Source organism: Channa argus, chromosome 14 (genome assembly GCF_033026475.1).
Source record: "Channa argus isolate prfri chromosome 14, Channa argus male v1.0, whole genome shotgun sequence".
NCBI classification, from domain to species: domain Eukaryota; kingdom Metazoa; phylum Chordata; class Actinopteri; order Anabantiformes; family Channidae; genus Channa; species Channa argus.
Window position 1 is genome coordinate 2,478,299 of NC_090210.1, and position 19,160 is coordinate 2,497,458.

At 40.0% G+C, this 19,160-nt stretch overlaps 1 protein-coding gene across 6 annotated transcripts; it reads right to left on the reverse strand.

Moving 5' to 3' along the window:
* Positions 1–588: 588 nt before the first annotated feature.
* On the reverse strand, positions 589–19,149 carry dtna (dystrobrevin, alpha). Of its 6 annotated transcripts, none has more exons than XM_067474742.1 (22): positions 18,939–19,149; positions 15,130–15,197; positions 14,332–14,412; positions 14,028–14,241; positions 13,617–13,702; positions 13,036–13,190; positions 12,829–12,934; positions 12,134–12,300; positions 11,827–11,951; positions 10,345–10,428; positions 10,043–10,111; positions 8,179–8,274; positions 7,558–7,639; positions 7,134–7,228; positions 5,823–5,936; positions 5,519–5,615; positions 3,736–3,895; positions 3,555–3,644; positions 3,392–3,488; positions 2,894–2,996; positions 2,728–2,765; positions 589–1,791 (listed from the first exon to the last, which is right to left on the reverse strand). In XM_067474742.1, the coding sequence occupies exons 2-21, from the start codon at positions 15,194–15,196 to the stop codon at positions 2,748–2,750; spliced, it is 2,106 nt and encodes a 701-aa protein (XP_067330843.1). In that variant the 5' UTR covers position 15,197; positions 18,939–19,149; the 3' UTR covers positions 589–1,791; positions 2,728–2,747. The 6 variants fall into 6 exon arrangements, with proteins under 6 accessions (XP_067330843.1, XP_067330841.1, XP_067330840.1 ...); XM_067474740.1 differs by lacking the exon at positions 18,939–19,149 and adding an exon at positions 18,535–18,698 and having other exon boundaries at positions 2,728–2,780; positions 2,892–2,996; XM_067474739.1 differs by lacking the exon at positions 18,939–19,149 and adding an exon at positions 18,535–18,691.
* Positions 19,150–19,160: the final 11 nt, after the last annotated feature.

Here is a 19,160-nt window from a genome sequence, read left to right on the forward strand (position 1 = left end):
TCCCGCCCGCAGACACAGCTGCATTCCTCCTCTTTTAACACCAGGGTGCAGTCATGGACTTGAAAAAAGACAAAAGAGGCGAGGCTTAATATAAAATTCATTAGCTGGTTGCCAACTACTCTGATAGAGCACACAGAACATAAGCCACATTAAAAAACATATTGTAAATATATAACTTTTCGGTTTGTGTTAATTATGCAAAGACAAAGTGAGTAATGCTGTCTGACCTTAAATGTTAAACAGGTCAGTGTTGATGTCTTTAAAAAGTAGGCTATGGATAATAATAATAATAATAATAATAAAACCTATTATCAGTTAATTAATATGCTGATAATATTGCTTGAGCATGAAAGTGAAATTCTCCTCCCTAATATCCACATTACTATGAGGTTCAGTGCTGGATGGCTGCTTTTATGTTACCTCAGATGGTGGTTCTGTGTGATGAATTATAGACAATAGGTTGAGGGCAGCCAACAGTGCATTTATGACAGATAATAAATGTGCACTGCCAAACCAAGCCAATTGAAGTGTGCCGTTCTGGAATGGAAAAAGAAAGAGGAAAGGAGTATATAGGCAAAAAAACTGTGATATTGTGTCAACACTTTATTATGCATCACCACCATGCAAAATCACTGCTATGAACTTGCTCAAAAATCAAAGTAGATATATTTCACACATTTATGATTTTAGATTGGCTTGCCACTTTTCCCAAACTGACTGAGTAAAGTTTCATGCACACTCAGAAAATGCATCAGGAGTGTGTATGTTGGTGTGCAAGTCCCACGGAGATTTGTGTGAGAGCATTGGCGCTAAGAAAAAAAAAAAACAATGGCAAAGGATCTATAATCAAACCTTAATTCATAAACTATTTATAATAAACACAATTTGTTCAATGCCCTTGTCTGTGTAAACCTTTGAATTTCAGTGATCATGTAGTCTTTGTGTTACCTACTGTTGTTTTAAAACAATTCTAATCCATCCATTTCTAATAGTCGACAATTTAGATGTAGACAGTGTACACAGTGCCGAGAAATTCACTTCCCCGTTTGACATTAAATGTGTTCAGCCCCACTTGTCCAGTGAAGACAGCTATCACTACTGCTGAGCAGATGGGCTTTGTTGTTAGCTACATGCTGCATTGACAGTTTGAACGAGCTCCTTTGAGAGATCACCCAATCAGCTAAGGCAGTGTGCATAATATGTATCAAATGAAACACAATTATCAGCTCCATCGTAGTTGTCCTGCTCTAGAACAAAAACAATACAAAAGCCACTCAATAGCAACAGTAAGGAATCTATGGAATAGTGGTAAAATTGGTTCAAAGCAACCAGGTGAAAGTACTACATTTACAAAATATTGCAAAGTTTATGATCTATACCTTCAACTCCAGTGTAATCTTAGGTTTTTAATCACGTCAGTTGACAAACATTTAGACCTGTTTCACTCTATTCAGAAACATGAGAATATGAAAGAATCCGGTTTGCCACCATGTACAAACAGTATTGTTGTAAATTGTCTAAACAACTTATATAAAAAAGAAACAATCCCCCAAATCACATGTGTTTTATGGCACCTGTGGTATCATATACAGCTCAGTAATGAATCTTTTTTACATCAGCTCACAGTATTACCTTAAATATGTGGTTGGTTAAAAATATATATCTTTACATATTCTATGGTTGGATTTAGCTTTTTTCAATTAATTCTTCTAAACTTCAGTGCTCTGTATCATCAGGCCAGTGTTGTCTCATCCAGTGTCTTCTGCTATAGTTGCGTTTCATATTGCTCACCTGTAAAAATAAATAAATAAAAGCAGGTTATTAGCCACTTAGCAAAGCCCAAGTGTGTTTACATAGATATTACATTAATATTAGTATTTTGTTGTATAAGCTATCACAAAAACCAGTGTTTGGGGGAATTGTAATCCAGGCTTGTGATTAATGACTTATTGGTTTCTTTAGTTCTAGTTATGTTAGAATTATGTATGTACACAGGAAGCTAGTCATATATTTAAGATATGGATATGTGGTCAGAAAGCTAAAGTCTGGACACTGGCTGTAGGGTATGTGTCGGCAGGGAAAACTTCCAAAAGAAAAAAAGAAGGGTAAGACATTGCAGGCAGTGAGTTCCAGTGAATGTGTGTGGATTACAACAAAGGTGTGTAACTGGGGGCAGAATTAGGTTAGTTCTGAAATGGTAAAAGAAGCTGTGTATTGGTTGGTTGTGTTTGTTAAGATGATATAGCACAGGAGCACTGGCTCGTTACCGTTGGGGCCTAGTTGTGTGCGTGTGTGTGTGTGTTTTATGAGCTCTACTCAACAAAACACCAGAGCTTGTCTGATGAATCTGTAAGACTGGCCTGCACACTCAAACACAGGGATGTTATCTTGTGGCTGTTGGTAAAAGCAGTTGAGGCTTGTAGCTCAACCTGAGAAGGTGCGTGCAGATGTAAAAGCAGGGTCATACCCCCAAATTCTCGTCTTTGGGGGACTAAAGCGGTAGTTTGATAGTAGTATATGGGTTGTGGCAATCAGATTAAACTGCAACTCAAGCCACAGCAGCTCAGCTTCAGCAAATACAATATAGATATAAGCTTGGCTCAAGTGGCAGAGTATTTACACTGTGTGTGTGTGCGCATGTACACACACACACAGTGCCAGATAAATACAGAGACAGATTTTTTTTTTTAACCAAAAAGTTTTGGAAACTGATCTTCAGATACTCACCGTAACATGGACTAATACAGTCACTGTTGCAGAGTCACCTTTATCACAATACAACCAACAGACAAAACATCCAGCAGGTCAGAATCAGAATTGAGAATGAGGAATTTTATAATTCAAAAAAAGAATATGGAGCTTTCTTCTTCCAGCCATTGAAGGTAAGACTCACCATGCACGTTTTGTCTGGTTCCTGCCTGTGCTTCATTAGCTCATCCTCCAGCTGCTGCGCCAGATCATTCTCAAACCGCTCGTCCTCTGTGGCGCTCGCACTCCTGTGGCAGAAAATGGGCAGTTTAAAACAAGACAAAAGACAGATGCTGCACTTGGGAGCTTTAGGTATGAAGCTGTTTCTAATAGCAAATACAGTAACTTCTGTTATGTTCAATTGAAAACGGTCGAAAGCAAAGACCCACAGCATTATAATGTCTAATAACTGTGGTTTGTAGTAAAGTATGAGACATCTGTATGAAAGGAAACAGCACTACTCCAAGAATTGCGAAGGCAAAGTAATGAGTGATGACAGTCAAATTCCGTCTATGCTCTGTCTATGCTCCTAGATGCCCATTTAAAATAAAAAATCCATTCTCACAAACGTTCCTATAACCATATGGATCACTGTACAAAAGCTGTAATTGTTGACAATGTATCCTGTAGTATATATATGTACCTTGGATGAAAGGTGAAGAAGGGATCGGAAGACGTGGCCAATAGGTCACCACGTCCAAAATCTGAATCCACAGTGCTCTCAGTCTCACTTCCACCTTCTGTAGAAACAATACATTAAATCATCTGCTGTATAAAATGTTGAGCTTGTCTAGAGCAAATATTACCTGAATTGAGTTCTTTAACCAGGGATGACATTGTGTTGGTAATAGAGTCAGCAGCAATGAGAAGATCATTTCTCAGATTTCTCCGTGGACCTTTAAAAGAGGTTTTGAATTAGGATTATTAACAGCTTCAAACATACTACTTCTGTAACCAGATGCACGCTCATTTGTTCAAGTGTGTTACCCTGAGCAAAGGCCTCTTGAACATCCCCTCCCACGCCCATTAGTGAGTCCTGAGGTGTGTGAGTCGGGGTTGTGCCGGCAGAGTCCGAGTGGATAGGTGTGGGAATCTGCCGGCTGATGGTGTGGCTGGGGGAAGAGTGTGGAGAGCTGGGACCCTGAGTCTGAAACACAAACAGTCAGTTCTAGTGGTAAATGGGGTCTCTGTGTTGGCATTGTCTGGAGACAAAACCATTTTACGACAAGACTGAGAGTAATACAATTCAATGTGAATAAAAACACAGTGAAGCACACATCAAATCAGCGGCTTTTGGCTCGACCCTTCCTGCCACAACCCTCCCATTTTTGTCTGGGCTTGGGACCGGCACCAAGGGGGGCTCTTGGTGGCTGGGCTGGGCCACACCTGGTGGGGTGGGATTCAAACCCGTGGCCTCTTGTACCCCAGGCCCCCTTGAGGGACACATCTAATTAACACATTTTCACTCCTAAGACGTTGTCCTAACAATACACCAGTAACTATGTAAGAAACAAATATTACACACATGCTAGAAATATATAATATATACAGTCATTAAGCTGTGTACTTTTATAGTATATCAGCATTTTTTAAAGACTTGACATGCTGTTAAAATTTTTCTCTAAAAGCTATTTCAGATATTCCCAATGACCAAATGACCAGATGTCACTGTCTGGTAAACAGAATGTATATATCAGAGATAAATAAACTGAAGAAGTAAAGAACATTACCTTTTCTAAACTTTTGAGACAAAAAAATGTATAGACACGAAGTTCACCTGACAACAGTATCTGAGACATGCAGCCATGCATCTATGTTTGCCTCACACTTTTTAAACTTACAGCTTGTTTCCGTCCCTCCCCCTGCTGATAAAAACTATATTTTATGGCTCATGAAACAACAACCACATTGCTATATCTGAAAATCCAGTTGGTATTTCATCCCGGAGGGTGACAAGCATGTGGCTTCCTCGTGCAAGTTTAATGGATTAACATTTATCCTTTTAGGCTAATTAGATTGATATTGTCCCCACTTAAGCCAGTAGCATAAGCAGTTTATGTTTATGCTTTGAAGACCTCTTGTCTTGATATTCTCACACTAAAGGTTATCCCCCTTTGAGGGGTGTAGACATGTTCTCTTATAAGGTGTGATGGAGCATAATCCCAAGCTCAATATCCTGTTCTTAAATTGCCTGCGTGGACTCTTGTCTGTAAAGATGAGATATAATCACAAAGCATAACTAATCATCATATTTTTTTTTTACAGTTTACTATGGATATTTTCAAACCATAACTTATTTGCTTCTCTACTAAACACTAAAGTACAGGGTTTAAGCCTGATGTCACACTTAATCAAAAGACATGTTATGAACAGGAATGCTGCTCAGATAAAACTCTTTAAATAAGTAGGTATATAAAATTTGTACTTTAAAAAAACAAATGACAGAGCTTGGTTGTTAAAGACAAGGGCCCTCTAATGGACATCTTGGGTTACTGCTCGCGTGTTTCCTCATCTGTAAAGTGCAGTGTTTGCTTTAGCTGAAGTGATCCCACACAGCTGGGAGATGCTGTAATACAAGGAAAATTAATCGGCTGCCATATTGCTTAACACCTGCATCAAGCTGCATAAATATTCAAACTGCAACACATTTGATTCTGACCAAGAAGCACATTTACAGCTTAATTATCCGATAACCTTCAGTAACCATACAGTAGAAGCATCTTCTAAAACTGTATGTGAGCCAAAGAGATGAAAGACGTGTCTCCGTTACCTTGAGAAGCATCATTAGTTGCTCCAGCTGCACCATAAGTTCCCTGCGACTCTCCTGCAAAGTAGACATTCTTTGTTCTAGCTCATCTTTGCGTTGCCTAACAGAAGAAAAAGTTGTAAGGCGTGATGATAGCATTATGTCGCGTCAGTGGGAAAATGACAAACGGGAGCTGTGAGCATCTGCAGGCTGTAACATGTGATGTTCGTTTGCTTTCGACAAAAGGTAAGCAGTTACAATATGTAGGCTCTGCTGCAGTCTAAGCAAAACTGGGGTGCACTGGGGCGGAACAATGAAGCAGAGTTACCTGAGAAGTCGTAGCTCAGCCAGAAGCGTTGGGTTCTGCTGACCCTTGTCAGTGGGTGGCTGGGAGGCCTCCTCATGCTGAAGGCGCAGTCGCTGGATTTCCTGCAGGATTTCTCTAAAACAGTGATGAACACGTGCAAGTAGAAGACCACGTTATTTCTGGACACTCGAGTCATGTGACTGTCCTGTTCCACGTATGTGCTATGTGAACACACAGGGAGGTTCTATTTTGCTTTTACATTGCACATACTTAGAACAGCTTCCCAAATGATCACTGGCATTTCAATCTAACTAAGGCCCATCATAAAAGTTGTTTTGCCACTTGGAGGCAGCAGAAACAAGCTTTAGACACAAGCTGATGGCTCACTGACCAACTGTTGTCCACTTTTACATCCAGGGGATGGGAGCAACATTAGCATGCATTTAGTCTCATTCTGGCTCCCTGATGAATCAAAGGCCAATATTAACTTTGATTAAGTTTTTTGCTAGTACTCATGAGGTAAATGCTAAAGTTCCCTTTTAGCAACCAAATACTCCACTATAGTGATCAGCTTGTTTAAAACCTTGCTATTTTGTGCTTTTAGGTGTAGTGAACACTAGGGTTTTAGAACGGCCTGTTGCTTCTGGAAACTATAGTTTGGTGGGAATAAACTAAAGTTACAAAAGACCAAACAAATTAGGCAAAAAATAGGCCTGATGATACTTGGATTGTCATAGTGTGAAGGGCACAGATGTTACTAAAAACATTAACAATGGCTCTGTTGTCTTAATACTACACCACGATAGTGCAATAGCAACCCAGCATGCACATGCTGGGGCAACTGTGGCACAGGAGGTAGAGTGGTTATCCACAAATCCCCCCCCCCCCCCAGTTGCTGGTTCAATCCCCAACTCCTCCGGTCACATGTTAAAGTGTCCTTCAGCAAGACACTGAACCCCAATGTAGTTGCTCCCGGTGAGTGCAGGTCAGCTGCATAACAGCTCCCCCATCGGTGGATCGGATAAATGCGAAGCAGTGTAAAACACTTATTCATTTTATTATTTACACCTGTTCTTTTCCTGTGACAAGTGAACATGTCTTCTGTGCAGAAGTGTTTTAAAGCTCAGTAAATTCACGCTGAAAGGAGAGACAATTCTCTGTGGGTTTGTTGTTGACTGACGTTGTGTACGTCAGTCTTATGATCAGTTGTTAATTTACTTAATGGATGTGGTTTTATGGTCTATTATTTTGATGGTGAATTTCAGGGGGGGGAAAAGTAGAGAGACAAACAGAAGAGAACTAAACAGTATCACCAAGGCTCTCATCCCTAACCTGTTTTTGCTCTCGAGCTCAGCAATGAGCTGCCTCTGCTGTTTGTTGGCATCCAGAGAGCAGGGGAGGTCTGTGGGGACCCTCTGCTGTTGAGCCTGCAGGTGAATCCAAGCAAGAGACATATCATGAACTGGCTTTACCTCTGGGTGATGTCATCCACTGCTTTATCTCATATCTCACAGAGAGAACAAAACACTTAAGTCACTAGACATCCATCAAGACTCGATCGGAGCATGAACTAGAGTACTGGCCTGGTTAGAAGTAATCACCATCTGTAAATCCCTTCTTTCTGAAACCCCTCTGAGGTGAGCAGCAGCATAAATTAAGCTTTGTTCCCATCAAGGACAGATTTTTGGCATCGGACACCGATGAAAGATACTATGATATTGTGTGCGATAAATGTCTCATATACAGCATATCTCACCGCAGCATCAGCAGCCAGTCTAGCAGCATAGCGGGCGATGAGACTGTGCTCTTCATCTTGATGGTTACTGCTCTCCAGCAAACTGATCAAGAGGAAAATAGAGATGGGAGTCAGAACACGACACAGTTAATATGCAGCTATGCAGATATAAAATATGCAGGCAAATGCAAAAAATCTAAGAGTGTGTTTTGTTCAAAGGTCTGACTAGTCAGAAAACCAGCAGAGGCCCCTGTAGTCATGCTAACCTGCCTACATAATAACACAAAAACAGGAAGGGAGTTGGGTTATGAAAGTGGAGATGATATTACTTTATAAACCATTACTTATTACTTAATGGGTATAATTACTGAGGGGAAAAAAGAATAGTCCTCAAGGACTATGTTTGTAGTTCCTGTTCCAGGTAGAACAAAATCTGACAAACACTAATTGCTGCTGAATGAGACGTTGATATTAGCGGTACAAGTCAAGGCAACTGCTCTGTAAAATTAACCACATGCAGTGTTAGGACTGGAAAAGATTAAGAATAAGGTTAGTTTATGAGAAAGCCTGCAAGGTGGCGGTTCAGCACAACAGATGCTATTCCACGGATGTTTGGCAAACACAGCAACACACCAAACTAACCATGTTTTAGGGCAATTTTGGAGCAGATTCACATAGAGGCCAATCAGAACATGTTCGTCAGCAAGTCTATCAGCAACATCGAGGTTGTAGTTCAACCTGGAACGGTGCATGGTTTCACAAAACATAAAACCATAACATTACACAGGTGACAACAGAGGAGGAGAGGGAAAGAGAAAGCTGAGAGAGGGAAGGAGGGAGCACGACAAAAGGAAAGGGAAGGATGAAAAGCAGCCATTCATGGGTGACTGGCTAGAAACAAGGCCATATTATGTTTGGGAGAAACACCACTGATGGAGGTTGGGGGTATGATTGACGACATGCCCAACAACCCTACAAGCCATGTGGGCTGTTTACACTGTACAAGCATCACCCAGTGTTCTATTACTAAAATTATTAAAAGGGAAACAAGCTACTGCTTAAAACATGCAAAGTCTTCACTGTAACTCCTATATTTATAGAGGCTTTGCACCTATTTCTACGTCAAACACTGGAATTTCTTTACCAGACAGATTATGTGTCACAATAACTTCAAATTTCGGTTTGTGACTACATGCTTTTTAAAAAGTTTTGGGCACCAGCGCTTTGACTAAGGGCACAGGGTTTTTTTTGCTACATCTAGAAGACACAAGATAAAAATTACATGTTGTTTGCTGGCAAAATGTCATTTTAACTTTCACTCTGTTTTGCTAAATGTTGTAATCAACTCTAATCCATATTTAGAGTGTTGAGAGTCAACTAAAACAAAATCGTGCACAGAAAAATGCCTTCTAGGGCCAAAGTGTCCTACTGTATTATGTGATAAACAGTATTATACACAAGAAGCAACCAACCAACCATTAGATTTATTGGTCATTTGATCGAATATAAAAAAACAATATTTATGTCGTTTTAAAAGGCCACTTTACAAGTTGGGGTTAGGAGGTCGAAACATGTGGCTGTTTTAATCTTCAATTTTCAGGATATATTTTTTTGAGCACTCTTTTTAAATTATGCGTATCACATCAAATATGACTAATAAATATCACACATATTACAATATGCATAATATGCAAGCCCCCAGCTTTCGGGAAATGCAACACTAAGCAGCTAGATTGCAACTTAACCGTATATTTCATTCTGTTTATCAATGAAACCGACTTTGGTTTTATTTTAGTTTAGAAATTTTATCAGATATTTTTTCAAGTCACTGTTGAGCAAATGCTAGCAAACCTCTAGATGGCACATCACCTGAAACCCCTGTATTATATAGTCTCTCTGCTTGTGCAAACAGCAATTACAACGTCAGGTGCATTGACATCAATAACCTAACCTCACTCATCACATCATATGTATGTGTTTCTATAAGCCTGGGCTATGAAAGGGACTAGTGTTCACTTAAGAAACACTTTCTTCATCAAATGCAGGTGCAGAGGAGGTCAGTTGAATTCTACTACAAGAGGGTTGACAATAGTTTTAGCTTCCAAAATACATGCATGAATTCCATTTCATCTAAAAAGGTCGTTACACTCACATATATCATAACCAATGAGAATTTACACTTTTTAACTCCTGCAGCTTCAAGAGGAGATTAAGGATAACTTTCAAAGGCAGCTTATATTGGGAACTGGCAGTTAGTATTTGCCTTTTTCTATTTGGCTAAAACGATGGTACTAGACATTCCAAACTAATGGCCGATGATCGTTATGATGCACGGGTTCATCTTTGAAACAGCCCTTTGAGAGCAACAATGTCCACCACTCTATGAGAACACAGGTTAGTAGTTTCCTTAGCACTCAAGTTTGTGCCCTATGATTATTATCTACATTAGGTCACACATGCATTTGCTTTATAAAAGCATTCTCGTACGCACACCTGTGTCACTTACCCTCTCCCTTTCAACACATGTGGAGCAGACCCAGTCAAGGGCTTTTTTTGCTCAACATCATTATGCTTACTGTAAGGCAAGCCATTTGCATTCAGTGCAGTAAACCACACAAGTAAAAACAAAACAAAACATGGTGATACACAATTGTTCATATATGCGCACATATTTATTTGGAAAATAAATAGACTCTGGGGGTCACAGAGTCTACTGTGCATCAGGCCTTCAGGGAGCATCACAAAAAAAAAAAAAAAAAGCTGGGTTTTAAAAAGCAGGACATCCATCGTTCCTGCTGCTGTACTTACTTTTTGGTGGAGTAAGGGTTCCCTGATGTAGGCATGGAATGGGAAAAGGAGTAGTCATTGGTGATGTTCACCGGTCTTGGTGGCCTAGACAGAAAAAGATAGCATTTTTCAAATGTAACACGTTTTTCCCTTATGCCGCTGCATTTTTCTTCTTGTAATCTTTCACTGTTATACATTTCTAGTGGATTATTTATCATCTATTTTCTGAAATACTTTGCTGGACATGTAACAAATTGTTATGATTACTCCAGTACACAGGAGGTGGTCTACAGTGGAAACATGCAATAAATGGAGAAACGAATCCAATGGATCAACAAACAAACAAAGCAAACCAACAATGAGTAAAAGATATAACTAAACGTAACAAAAAAAAATGTGTTAGTTAATTAAAACACACTCACCATGTGTCTCTATTTTGAGGAAAGTGTGGAACAAAGAAAGGAATGAAAATAATTAATTAATAATAAAAGCTTTTAAGCGTCTATGCTTTTGTTTACAAAAAAGATTTACAAAATAACACAAAACATCTCACTATTTTGGGGAAAGCAAAGAACATTTATTTTTATTTTAAACTGTAATAGGTCTCACTGAGCATATATGTAGATGTTTTTGATCACAATTCAGTCCCTCCAAGATTTTGCAATGTTGCAACAATAAATTCAACAAAATAAATACATGAATTCTGTGCAACCTTGCAATTTAAGCCTAGGTAAAAATGTGGCACCTTTCATCACAGTTGTTTTTTAGAAAAGCTGTTGCAAAATCAGGCATTTTAGGCTGCAACACTCTCAAACACATCTGTGAAATCTTTGAGGGACTGACTTTATGACTATGCAGACGTGTGGGATCCTTGTCATGTAAATACTAATATAGGCAGATACAGTTTATCGTTTTACTGTGTACACTATTTTTCTGAATTTGTATTAAGAATTTGGCTGCAATAATTGGAATCCATTTGGCAGTTCAAGTTTTATAAATTACTTTACTGTGAGAACAAAAATAAGAAAATCAACATTCAATTCAAAGCTAAACATTCATGCCCCGAATAAACATAGACAAAGCCGCTGTAATAGTAGAGATGTTCCTGGCACCGGAAGTGGCTCATTTATTCTGTAATAGACAGCATAGGATTGACACAATGTCTATGCTCGTGTAGGCTTTAATATTTCTATGACAACAAACAACAGCAGCCAAGTCAAATGGAAAGGTAGCAGCAGCAGGGCAGATTACAATCATTCCCAAGGCTATAATTAAGCTTCATTGATCAGTTGACCTAAGAGATTGACTGGAATCACTTCAGACTTAGAGGCAGCTACAGGATAATTATCGGCTTAGGGATAAAACCAAACATCTCGGTATCTGAAATAGAAATCGGAGCATCTTAAAATGGTCTGCTTATACGGACCTCGACTAAGAACGCGCCCGCACTGGATTTGTCGGTTTCTGCAGCAAAGAGAAACAAAGAAAAAAAGATGAACTTACACAATATGAGCTAGGTTGAGAGGTTTCTCTGGCATTTCAGGAAACATGGGGTGAAGAGGCTCTCTGCTGGATGCACAGCTCAGTGACTTACTGAGAGCATGGGATAACTTCTTAGCAGGGGATTTCTGGGAGAAGCGCAGAACGTGCCAGTCATGTAAACATGAGGACACTAATATCTTTTCTGAGCTCATAACAATGTTACAGCAATACTGTCACCTGCATCCAGAATTACCCCTCCTTACATTGTGATCAAAAATAGCCACAATGACTGGTCCGGAGTAGACACACCTCCCTCTGCTTCACTTACCCATGACGTATACTCCTTCATTTGGTGCTGGTTGCTATGGGAACCGCTGGCATGCCCCCTCCAGAAGCAGTCCTGACAGAGCTGGTAATTATGACATTGCTGGCAGCGGTAGCGGAAGCCCATCATACTCTCAGTATGGCAGTAGGAGCACTCGACCGGGTGAAAGACTGCAGGGAGGAAAGGAGGGGGGGGGGTCACACACAAACCCACACTGATGCGCAACACGCGCGCAAAAACAGATGTGACAACAAGACCAGATATGTTGCACATTGCAGTCAGTAGAGGATTCATTTTCATTAATCTAAGGACAGATGTGCACGGATATTCTGTTTGGATGACAACATATTTCCTAATGTTTACAGCAGGAAGCTGTGTATGTGTATTCATGTCACATTTCTGTTTTTCACACATGGAGGAGGCTTGTGAGGATGAGTGCATCATAAATAGACACACACACACACACACACACACACACACACACACACACACACACACACACACACACTTATGCACAGGGTGTAAGGTCCCAATGGGTCATCTGCAATCTGTGTGAGTGTGTTGTGTGTGATTCACGGTGTATAGCAGCTTGACTGAATCTGTGCATGGTGACTCAAGATTATGATGCAAAGCTGAACTTTACATCCTCCTGGCCCTGCGGGTTGTCTTATTCATAAATATTGTGCATGGTGTATTACCGTTCTCCACGTTGGAAAGCCGATGCATGAGCGGCAACCACACCAGACACTGAGGGGGTGGGTCTGACATCAACGTATCGAGGAATGTGTTGAGGGAGACCTTTTTCTGTTGATATTTGTGAGAGAGGAGACTGAGATTCCCGCACACAGTGAATGCAAACACAATCGCAGGTTCCGTTTTACTCCCTGTGTTTAATGGACCCTCACCTGCTGTGCAAAGCAGGTTCGTGCTGCTTGTTCTGTGTAACCAAAAGAAGGACCCTCGAAAACTGCCATTGGTAATTTAAGAACCTCCCTCAGAAACTGGTCAAACTGCGAGTGCACCATTATTCCAGCGCCATCTGATATCTGTGAAAAAATATCTGGAAAAAAAAATGTTGGGAGACATACAAATGATTCAAACTAATTGTCAGTTGGCACCACAGTGCACTGATTACAGCATTACACAATACGATTACCCCACTTATTTGGGAAACAGAATAAAGTACAGCAGTTAATAAAATCAACTGTTATCATACACCTCTCTTTTTTTCCTACATGATCTAATACTGCTGCTCCCACACATTTTGTTGATTATGTAATAAACCTTATCCTTCGGATAATAATTTAGATAATGACTTCTTCAAGACAAAGAGAGCCAAACCAGTACTGCGTCGTCTTTTAAAAACAACACTTGAAGCAGAGGGTGAACATTCGAATCCTTTAGAATTTATTACAACTCAAATGGAGAGTTTTTCATTTCATTTTTTATAATTAACAGTAAAGTAAGAATTTCCTGTGTTGCTCACATCTTAATTTATCCAGAATTTTTCCTCCACAGATGGTTGCTACGGCCATCTTCACAACGAAGACAGATATCTTCCCATGGCCATCCCTGAAAGGAGCAAATAATGTTTACATTATGGTTATAGATTCTTTTACATGGAGCTGTCAATGCTTGTGTGCCGCTTTTTTCAATGGCAAAACCTTTAAAGGCAAACTTGAATTAGAGTGATCACTCTTAAGAAATGTTTACTTGGCTTTTACCTTCACTGAAATATACATTCTACAGCTGCATGGTGTCACAATATTAAGGTGTATTTTCACTCCACTTTGGCAGATACGTCAGACTCGCATTTCACGCTTCATTAACTCATGTCAAAACCTTAGATGTAAAGGTACACAAGCAGCCACCAACCGTCATGTGACGTGTTACTCACGGGTCATAGGATGCCAGCAGGAAGTTGAGCAGCAGGCTGATGGACTGTTCCACATTGATTTGGTGGGTGGTGGGCATGCGCTTGTTCAGCTGGTAAAAAATGGTGGAGATTACCACCTCTAGACGAGCCACAGAGAGCTCAGCATTGAGGTCCATGGTGTTGAGGCCATTCTCTCGGAAAGCCTCAATAACATTCCAAATGTCAACCAAATGCACTGGAGAGCAAAAATAAAAACTGGATATAAATATTTTCTTAGGAAAATATTAGCACAGGGACTTAATTAAAACTACTCACTCATACTCACAATTGCATTTCTTCTGCACAAATCTAAGTTTACAGGCTGTTCTGTATGTTGATAATCTTATGGAATCCAGGTCTTGAGCCCCTGAGGATAAATCAGTGCAAAATATAAATGACATTATGATATAACTAATATATGATTTGTTTTTTTACTGTATTTATTGTGTAATACATAATAAATTTAACCTTTAATTATTAAATATTCTTCAACCTTTTTACAGTAAAAGCGCTCATATGAGTATTAGAACAGATGTTTCATATGTATTTTATCTAAAAATCTTTATTTATTACACAAGGCCATTTTTGCATGTTTTATATTAAAATGATACTTTTCATTACAAGGTCTTTTCCTGCCAGTTGAGATCAAACATAGCAGAGAGGTTATGTGACTGGTTGTCTGCTCCTTCAAACTAAAGGCAGTAAGAAATGAAATTATAACATAAACTGATAATTAAATAAATAAATAAATAAAAAACTCACTTTGTGCTTGAAATAAATACTGGTGAAAAGTAAGATCGGTAATAAAGTTATTATGAATAGAAACTGTGAGTTTTAGAAAACACACTCTTTGTGTCGTCATAGAGTGTAGTGTGCCTTCACACCGTTTGAGAGCAGGAGGTCACACTGGAGGCTTATCTGTCAGCTTTTAAAATCAAACCGGTTACCACCAGTAGAGACACTTGATCTTCATGATATGTGCTTTACATGAAAGTTATAAACAATGATTTTCCATTTTTATGGTTGCTGAGTAAAACTGATCTACCGGCCTGGATCAAACCGAGCTGTGGCCTTGAGTACTTACTCATCTCGATGAACAGTTGCCTTCTATCTGCCATGTTGTCACCGCTCCGCCTACAGTCTTCAATCATTCTGGCCAGGAAGAGAGAAAGTCATGTCAGAACCTGTTATCTCAGCTTTTAACTGTTCCAATGAAGATTTTCAATCACTGAACAAAACATTTCCTTTTGCTTTCTACTTTCTTCTGTAAAATCACTAATGAACTGAGCTGCACTTTCAGAAGGTATTTCCATTACAACATACAAAAACGTACTAAAACAACATTATGTCCATGTGTCATGCAACTCACATCTAAATTGTCATTTCACTAAATTATTACATTACAAAAATATTTAGTTATGTTTTAATAGCAAGTAACTGCTAAGGCTGGATAGCAATTGGAAAAACTGTGCAGGGGCCTCATATCATAAAGGGGCCCAAAGACTCCAGGTTCACTGAACTGACCTTCCAGGCCCCTGCCCCCCTTTGGTATTGTTGCTACACATGTCAGGCTTTCAAAGGTGTGCACATCCAACCCAAGTTGGGTACAGACAAAAAAAATGGAATGAGAGGAAGGAGAGGCATTGTCTGCTCCCACTTTTTAATCCACATTTTGACCTATATGGTCTTTATCAAACAGATGCAAAGGTTTTGTTTAACATTAACACTATTTTAGATAATGTTGAGAATAGTTAGTAGAGTGTAAATCAAAAATAGGACTGAAAAAACATCACATTATACAAACACCCAGTTTAATGCATCCTTACACTTTTCCATCTGGAAAGGCTAAAAAAAAATGGAAACCACTCTTCAAACCCTCTAAAAAGACAAAAGGGAAACACTCTTTTACTTCATCCTCATAGAGAAATCTAGATTTCACACACTTGCACCTAGTAAAGGCTACTGACTTATGATTCATAAGATTTCTATTGTACTATTGTAAACATTGAACTTTGTATTTACTATTTGTGATGACAAATGACTAGAAAATTAGGTGAAAACTGGTTAATCCTGTAAGAGTGCTTCTGGTAGTAGTGGCCTAAAGGTTAGAAAAGTGACCCAGTAACCCGCTGTTTCAAGCTCTGGACACTGGCAGGAATAAAACTGAGTGAAAGCAGCATAGACTACTACCATGGTACCTTTGACCATGGCCATTAACCCCGGTTTTCTAGCAGACGGGTCAGACAGTGGTTCTACAGTGGCATCTTTGGTACGAATGTGACCAGGTCTTTCCTGTAAAACGGTAAGTGGCCTCTCTCTAAAACTACCATTAATAAACCAAAACTGTGAGCGGGGCACCAAAAACTTAAGTAACACCCCGGACAAGACTTTGAAAGGGGCAGAGCAGCCGAGAAAATGCTCACACCATGCCTCGCTGCACACTGTCCAAGGCAATCTAATACACCTAGTCATGTGGTTTGTTGCCATGGAAGCAAAGATCCCAGTCGCTCCATTTGTAAAAACATAGCACCCCCCTACACACATACACTCACACACACACACTATACACCTCCTACTGCAGACATGCAAACTTTGTAGAGAAGTTTTGTGCACTAGTAATTATTCTCTTTAAGATAACACTAGGAAGGTAATTCTTGGGTGAGTGGTTTGAAAGCATACTTTCTGCAAGGCAATGCTAAAGGCAGGTATTTAAAATCATTCTGTCAGTAATTAGTAGACACAATTATTATGCTGCAGAGACCCATGGTGAAGAAATGAGAATTCCCCTCGTGCTAAAAAGCAAACAATAGCAAACTTCTTTCTCTTTGATTTTACCGCCCTTCTTCCTCTGATGTCAGTCAATTCTGGAGATCAAGGACTATATGAAATCCAGTTTAAGAGCAAATCTGAAATTAGTGCAGGAAGTCACCTCAAAGCATGGCGATGAGTGCTACGGCCGAAACAAATATTTATTGCGTATTATTCTGACAAGTCAGAAAATCTAAGAATAAACATATCTGCATTTTAAAGTTAATACTTTTCTATGCTGCTTTTGGCAGCTCTGTGAAAACAGATAACAGGTATTTTGCCAGTTAAGGCAATGATGAAGACAGTAAATATCAGTTTTAGATATATACACAGCAACATTAGACCACTGCCAGCAGGCACTTGTCCACTGTCCGTCTGAAAGTAATGGATATGCAAGTGCACCATCACTAATGTGTGTGTGTCTGGATGAAAAAGTATACAAATCTTTGCTACAGCACTGATTAATATTGGAATCATTTTCCACATCACAAGCAAACACGTCCAGAGCTATTGGACCTTCTGCGATCTGTTTTCAGTCTCGGAAATAACTGGGATTGATACAATCTCTAGCAAAAGTAGATGTTTAGCCAGTGCAATCAGTGCAAATGTTACAGTGGTGGTGGTGGTGGTGGTGGGGGGACACGATGACCAACATACCTTCTATAAAGTACCATGATTGTATTCCTCTCTTATCTGACCTGAAGTCTTGGAGAAACAAATTTCCAGAAACACAAAGTCCTCTCTACCAACCAGGCATTACAACAAAAGCAGCCCAAATGGACGACCCTGACAAAACATATCTGAAATTAGTCAGTGAGGATACAGCCTGTGCTGCCTCTATCTTTAACAACAAACGAGAAGGCTCTACATTCTTGTACAGCTTTGCTCTCTAGTTGCAGACTCCAAACCTCATTCCTGGCATGTGCCCAGCGAACATTACTCTTTCTCTGTGGCACTGTCAAACTGGCAGCATTAGAATAACTTCCCTTAAAAGAGCAAATAATTCCCCGTTAACATTGCAGAAAGACCAGCTGGGCTAAGCACTAGCAAAAGCAAACCAAGAGTCAAGAGCAATGGATGTATTTGAATGCCAGCAACAATAAAATGCCTTATTAGTCATTTATTTACATTATGAGTCTATTTCTGTAGCAGCTCAATAAAACAGAGGATAGTGCTGTTAATTTATGTCTCCCTTGCTTTACTATAAGAACAGATTGTCATGCAACATTTCCAAACACATGCGCTTGCTTGAGTTACAGAGCAATATGTGTTTGGTTGCCTCAGTACAGTACATCGCAGCTGTTACCAGTGATTGGAGTTATTTTTACATCACGAGACTCTATGAACCACACTGGCATCCAAATCAGGTCCCCTAACAGGAATCAAGAAGCTGCAACATTGACTTAAGGCTAATCAGTTGCTGTGCTTTAGTGCTGTAGTAAATGTGTTGCAGGAAACAGTTTTGTCTTCCTGTCTGGTACCAGTCAGTGACGTCTGCTGCAGAGGGCCCTCTGTTCTGTTGCTTGCAGATGATTACCAAGGGTTTCAGTTGCAAAAAGGCCAAAACTTTGGGACTATACGGTAATGTTAGATGAAAGCCCACCGACAATGTAGTGTTTGTGAACAACACTGTTTTTGAAGCCCAAAAAAGGGTAAATTCTGTGTTGTTTAATTGACTTACATTTGCATTTCAATCACAGGCGTCACAAGAGATGCACTCCAGGGCATAGACAGAGCCAGGCTGCCCTCTGGACATTAAGAAAAACAATACAAATTCCACCACAGAAATACTGAGCCAAGATAGCGACAGAGTCAACAGGCATCGTACGGTACATTTTCAGCACAGGCATCACCTGTCATGCTACAGACACCTGTGTAGACGAGAGACAAAGGTCTCGGCGTTACAGAAATATCCTGCATCTACGAATCCCTTTTCCACGTTTTTATTACACGTACATCCTAGTTTGTTTATCGCTGAAACAAGAAACTAATTTCACCCCGACTGACAAAGTAGGTTAAGGTCGCCCCTCTGCTGCTGCTTGCCGTCCTCCAGCAGCTGCAGCAGCGCACTTGAGCAAGACTTACCAGAATTTATTTCGAAGCATGTCATGCAACATCACTGTTCTCCCATTCAGGAATACGACGGCGGCTCGTGTCCGGCGGTGCGATCAGGGTTTCTTGGGTGTCGGGTGCTGCATCCCTGCACGAAGCGGCCCTCGTCGAGCCGCTCTCCTGCAAAGCTTGTGTTGTGGAAATTTTCGGGTAGCGCACTGGCTGAGCTCAACACAGGCAGCGTTTGCCTCCAGT